Source organism: Arachis ipaensis, chromosome B06 (genome assembly GCF_000816755.2).
Source record: "Arachis ipaensis cultivar K30076 chromosome B06, Araip1.1, whole genome shotgun sequence".
Lineage (NCBI taxonomy): Eukaryota > Viridiplantae > Streptophyta > Magnoliopsida > Fabales > Fabaceae > Arachis > Arachis ipaensis.
In genome coordinates this window covers 110,766,427-110,773,400 of record NC_029790.2, presented here as the reverse complement: position 1 = coordinate 110,773,400, position 6,974 = coordinate 110,766,427, and the positions used below count along the sequence as shown (strand labels likewise).

At 39.6% G+C, this 6,974-nt stretch overlaps 1 protein-coding gene across 1 annotated transcript; it reads right to left on the bottom strand.

Moving 5' to 3' along the window:
- LOC107647373 (protein FAR-RED ELONGATED HYPOCOTYL 3-like) lies at positions 620-1,720 on the bottom strand. The gene is made up of 2 exons (XM_016351449.1): positions 1,459-1,720; positions 620-1,356 (listed from the first exon to the last, which is right to left on the bottom strand). Exons 1-2 carry the CDS (start codon positions 1,718-1,720, stop codon positions 620-622), a joined length of 999 nt encoding a protein of 332 aa, XP_016206935.1.

The following is a 6,974-nucleotide window of genomic DNA, read 5'->3' as shown; positions in this document are numbered from 1 at the left end:
TCTACACGCTTATCTGAAATTCTCACCAATGAATTACATAAGTACCTCTATCTTTATTTTACATTTTATTTATATTTTAATTATTAAATCTCCATAACCATTTGAATTTGCCTGACTGAGATTTACAAGGTGACCATAGCTTACTTCAAGCCGACAATCTCTGTGGGATCGACCCTTACTCACGTAAGGTTTATTACTTGGACGACCCAGTGCACTTGCTGGTTAGTTGTGCAAAGTTGTGACAAAGAGCTAATATTATGAACGTGCGTATTGAGTTTTTAGCGCCGTTGCCGGGGTTGAACCGTCACGATTTCTACGCACCACTTATAAACTTATTACGTCAACATTAATTCAACTAGCAAACGATACACTCTTCATGCAACATGACATTAAGTTCTTATATACTAATAACTGCTTCTTAGTACTTCATTCAAACCTGCACAACCGAAACTGGCTCACCATGTCTAATTAGACGTTATTCGCTATGCCCCTGGGATTGAGAAAAAGGTTATCACCCACGCATTCATCGTCCTGTAACCAGAGTCTGGGTTAAAAGTTGGATGCTGCATATGGATAAGAAGTAGTTTGATGAAACATACGAATGAAATAACTAACCCGGTCAGGCATGTCTAAATCGTCCCCCCTCGAATGCATCGTCACCTAACTCGTGTTGTGCATCATGTTCACCCTTGGTTGGGCACTTTCTCTTTGTGTGTCCCGTACGCTTGCAGCATGTGCAACATCGCCTTTTACCAAGGGATTTTTTCTTTCCAAGTTTTGGGGCCCCCTTTGACCGAGCAACAACTGGGTCCCTAACCACGGGATTTCCTTCACCGGCATGTTCGGCGCTCGGCCTAACCCCACCATGAAAAGCCTTGTAATCCAACTCGAGGTCTTTACATAAGGATTGAATTCCACGCATTGCCTTTTGGAACAATGCCAACCTTTGTGCCCCTAGGAAAAACATCCACTGCGATGCGAAATGGAGTGCCCCATGCCGGAGGATAACACCGTGCTCGCTAACGTCTCCCCAATTTTCCGTGTACTGCTCAGGGGACTTTGCATCAGTTCTCCACCTCATCAGAACGAGCTTATCGAGTATCTCCTTCAGATGCTCTGCCTTCATCACAAAGAACATGTGCTTGCATGGATATCCATGCTTCTTCCAGAAATTACATTGACAACTTACATTCCTAGTCGACCAACCGAAGGACGCCATTATGTGCACATCAGGTTCCTCATATTCCTCCAAGCTGTATACCATTGTATTCATGATCCTCCTTTTGTTAATCAGGTTCAAGGCACCCACCCCTTCAATCTCCTTCTTGACATCCCCAAACACTTCTCTGGTGTATACTGTAGCGGCATGCCTTTCAATACTTCTCAGGCATGTTGTTATAACCGGAACCGAGTTGATGGATTAAAAATGGAGCAGCATCTCCTTATTTCGAAACTCACAGGCAACCATCTTTAAGCTCTGAACCAACTCGTAAATTGTGTGGGTGGACTTCGAAAACTTGTTCACGTATGCGTTAATGCCTTCACATCGGGATGTTGTCCGATATCCCGCGCAGAACTTGTCACGCAGATAAGCACTTGCCCACATCTCCTTTTTATCATGCATCTGGCATGAACATTGCTTCTCGCGTAACCCATACTCATCGGCGATCTGCTCCCATTCGGATTCAAAGTCCTCTGTCACTATTTTCGCGTAGCCCATACTCATCTGGCATGACCACTACAGCCGGCTTCTTACCACACATGATCTCCATCAAATTCTTCAACATCCACCGATAGGAAGCCACACTTTCATCAAGCAACAACCTGAACCCGAAGATTGTGGTCTACTTGTGATTGTTTGATCCAGAAAAAATCACGACCGGTCTCTTGTATTTGTTTTTCTTGTATGTTGAATCAAACGCCAATACATCACCAAAGTATTGGTAATCGACTCTGCTAGATCTGTCCGCCCAAATCAGATTCGCTATCCTGTTGTCACAAGTTACATTATATTTTGCGATTGCCATGGGGTCTGATTCGGCTTTTCCCTCAAGATACACTATTGCAAAATTTGCGTTACCATAAGCTATTTTAATACGCCGTTGTTTGTCAGCATAGTTGTAGACATCCTTCTTCAGGAACCCCAACAACGAATAGCCATCGGCCATACCAGCCATGTACCCGACAATCTTAGACGTTGCAATACCATGTGCTTGCATCCCATCTATCTAGCTCTTTACTGTTTCCGTNGGTGTCAACTCGTGGTTGTGTTCGGTAACTAGCTTCCTCACCTTCCAGCACTTATCCTTTTTGTCTAAAAAACCGATAACATTGCCTTGCAATTAGTTCTTGTCTCCGGTTTGTGTTCCCTCGTTCTGTTAACCCTGTCATAGTGTTTATGTTCCCTCAAGCCTTCCTTGTTACAAAAAAACCTATATCTAACCAAATTCCCCTCACAATATTTTCCTGAGTCACCCTTTCGCACACCGAATCCATGCATTTTTCCAAACCTCCGATAGAACTCATATGCATTCTCAATGCTGACCCAAACCTTCTTCAAAATGTCATCCACACTCAATCCGGCAAGGTCTTCCAACTCACAAGATTTGTCGTCGGCCACGGCACCTCCTTCGTCAGCACGGTTGAACTCCTCATACGTATCACTTTCACTCCCTCGACAATCAGCATCCCCCTCGCTTAGACTCACCTCCATCTGTACCTCAACAAGACATCGACTGAATCAGGACTTACAACACCAACAAACATCAAAGGGTCCTAACCATATACTGTTGTTTGGCATTTGCTCTCGTTGCATTCCACGTTCTACCTAAATTAATAGTATAATAAAAATATTTCCCCTATACACCTGATTCAATAAAAACTCAATGAATAATGCAACTAGTTCTAAACACTCTTCTGCTGCATTTTCTTCCTTCAGCAGGGGATCATAAACCACTAGTTCCATGAATAAACAAATTACAATGATATGCAATGCCCAAAAATAGGCCACTGAAGAAATAGAGAGACGATTCTCTCTTCAATTCCATGTTCATGCTTGTGGCAGACCACAATCACCAGAGTAATACCATTGAAATAGTCTTCATTCTTAGTTCTTATATACCTCAGAGAATTTACCATACAATGCAAAACAAACACAAAAATTGATTTCTGAAACAACAAAAGCAGCAAACCAAGGTTCGGAATTTGAGCATCGATCACAAAGAATTTATTTCTTTTAACTAAACAAAAACAGCAGAAAAATATTCAGAGTTTGAGCATTCATCACACAAAAAATGCATTTCTGACAGAAAATAAACACAACAAAACCAGCAGCACCTCATTGAGAGTTCGAGCAATGATCACAAAAATAGATTTCTGAAACAAAACAAACACACAACAAAACAATGAAAACTGATTTTTTTTCTTTCAGAGGAAGAAAACATGACGCATATAATAAATCACTAATCACCAACATCCAGCAACAACCTCAAAGACAACAATAAATCCGGAACAATAATTTACCAAATAATCAGGCACAAGACCCAAATAGAAAATCCAACAAATTAAATCGCAGCAACCTAACAATTTAGCAAATAAAAACAACTGCAGCCCAACAATTTAGCAAATTATCAACTTAGCAAGTCCATATGCCAAGAATCACAACAAAAACAAAAAAAAACATTTAAAAATAACACAAGACCAACAGCACAAGAACAATTAGCAAATTAACAAGTTCACATTAACAGTTGAACTTTACCAGAACAAAGTAGTCCAAGTGGAATCATCATGCTAATATGTTTTCTGCAAAGATGCTATTTGTGCGGCTAAAATTTCCTGATTACTAAGATCCAATTATTTTAACTTCACATGCACTCAACTTACTGAGTTTCTAAAAGCTAGAAATTATAAAACCAACCAGACATACAGTTAAAGCATTACATCAAACACGTTGAGTGCAGTGACATTAAAACATAACAACAGAATTCAAAGCTTAATATCAATATCACAGAGAGGAGAACATAGTTGTTTTATACTTTAATTCAGTCTATGAAGAAAATCCAAACCACTAACAAATCAAAAAGTTACCTATTGTAATACAAATTGGAAGTTGCAGAGGTTGAAGCAGAGTATTCATGTTGTCTGGGTGTATTATCTGTTGGCTGGTTCGGGGAACTGACGGAGGCGACAAAAGCGAGCAGTTCAACTGCCCGGTGTAGCTCGCGGTTTGGTCCCAGAGTTTGAAGAAGACCGACATGGCTTCCAGACGAACGCGAACAAGAACTCGAACGGTGAACGGTGAGTGAACGCAAACGGTGAAGGCCGATCGATCGTGGACGGCAACGAACGGGAACGAAGGCGACCGCTAAACGCAGACACAAACCTGACAATGGCAAACAATCTGCAGTTCCTGAAATGCGGCTGCAAAGACAGAGACGATGGACGCTGAGCTCGATCAAACAGCTGCAATCGGTGACCGAACAGGGGTTGAAGAATTGGAGCACGACAGGAAGCTACATTGAAGGACGGCCGACGAACATTATGAGTGCGAGGGAAGCTAAGGCTAGGGTTTTAGTGTGGTACCAATTTGCTTTGCATCAGAAGAAGGTTGGTGAGTTCACAAATGACGGGGGGTAGAGGGGTGTTGATGGGTTAGGTTCTTTTTTTTTTTTTTTTTTAAAAAACATGAAGCCTCTCAATCCTTTGTATCTGAACGCCCCCAGGCCCAGCCAATTTTTTCACCAAACTAAAGCCTGGATATGAAAACAAAAAAAAATACTATATTACATTATATTTATTTTCCAGTTAATTAAGTTATTAATATTTCTTAATTTACCTGTTAACCACCTCGATTTTAACAAGCCATTCTGAATCGTGGGACCCACATCTGCACTGGCTACCTCTAATTGCAACACGTGCAAAAGTATTGAATATTTTAGGTGGACGCATGTTCCCACCACGTTGAGCCATACAACATCGACACCTGCTGAGGAATCTGTCCTTCAGCACTATAGCAGCTCCCTATGAATAAAACTAAAACTTAACCAAAACATAAAGTTTAAAATAAAACTTTACTATTTCCTACATTTGTGTGCACTTTAGAGTTGTATTTGCACTAATTCTCCCCCATCATCATCTGATTTTGCTTGTTTTGCATCCTAGCCTACTTGAGAAAATACTCAGTTTAATTTCTGAAGTTACACTCGAACCTTAATTTAGTTCTTAAAGTTTGAATTGTCTCAATTTAGTCCCTAAACTTTTCAATTGATTATGTGATAGAAATCACCGCAGGGACTAATATGATTAAAATTTGAAAAGTTTAAAGACTAAATTGAGACAATTAAAATTTCAAAAACTAAATTGAGATTCGAGTGTAACTTTAAAATCTAAATTGAGTATTTTCTCCCATTTATATAGTTGTATTGAAATCAACAATAATTGAGCATTATTACCTTGAAAAACAAAATTAATTTGTTTCAAAGCCAGTGTTTGTGATGAGTTTTTCCCGAGTGTCTTGACCATGGTTCTGAAAACCAGATCGGACCGGCCGGTTCAACCAGAAAAATTGGGAACCGGTTACCTAGCCGATCCGGGTAACATAGAAAACCGCCTGGCAAAAAATCGATAGAAAAATCGGTCGAACCGGCAGTTAACCGGCGAACCAGAAGAACCGTCCGGTTTTTTGGCGGTTTAGTGGTTTGCAACTTCAATGCCAAACGACGTCGTTTTGGCTTAAAAAAAAAAAAAAGACAAAGGCGTACGCGAACCTAACTCTGTAACCCACTATGCCACTAATGACTAACCCTAATCTGAGCTACCCTTTCTTCCCCTTTCTTCCCCTTTCCCCTAACCTAATCTGAGCATTCGGCGCCAGCCTCCTTTCACCCACCAAGGCCACCATTGCCACCCACAACCAACCACAGCAGCCGCGACCACCACCGACCGAGCCCGCCTGTTCTGTTTGAAAAAAAAAATAAATAACAGGGCATCTGAGTTTTAAAAAAAAAACATATGAATCCAGTTAAATATGCTTCAGGTTCAGTTTTTCAAGTCGTATTTCTAAGATTCTGGCTTCTGAGTTGATTTTTTGTACTAGATTCTGAATTGGGATTGTGTTCTGAGTTGGGTTGTTCCTTGTGAGTCTGAATTTAATTTGAATTGTTTCACTTAGTTTTTCTGTTTCTGGATTTGGAGGTTGAGTTGTCTGTAACTCTGTATTCTGAGTTTTTGTTTTTGAAAAGCATTGAATTTGTTGAATCTAGTTAGGGTTTGGTTAGTTATAAGAGGCTTGTTGCACAATAAGAAATTTCATCAATGTGTTATTCAATTGAATTGTATATTGGCAGCCCAAAAAGGGATAATTGAATTGTATAAGAGAATTGATGTTGAATAATTAGCCTTGGCTTGACAATGTTGCCTGCAAGATCTTTAATTTTTTGCAGCTTGAGTGGAAATTCTGCCTCAGTTAGTTGTTTTAAAGTTATCAATAAATTTAACTCAATCTGAATATTATCAATGAACTTTTCATCTTCAATTTTTTTTATATCTTAAATTCTATTAAAATTTTTTTACTTAAAAATTCATGAATTTAAATATATAAAATTATATATTAAATTTTTAATAATTTTATTTAATATTTAATTAAACCGGTTGAACTCTGATTAAACCCCGATCGAACCACTAAATCAGTGAACCAGTCGCCTCACCGGTTCATTGACCGATCCGGTTCTCACAACCTTGGTCTTGACAGAAAATGCACAAGATTGAGCCAAAAGCTAATATGAAGAGAGCAGCTTGGCCAACACCGTCTTATGCAGGCTGGTCAGCATAACTCAAGCTGCAGAGTTTTAAAAGCCTACCACCTAAGCCCGCACTTTGAGAAGAGAAAAAGATACACAATTAAGATATTTTTTTATTAGTTATTATCATTTTTCTCTATTAAGGCTTTCTCTTCTGTCATATACTTTACACATTCT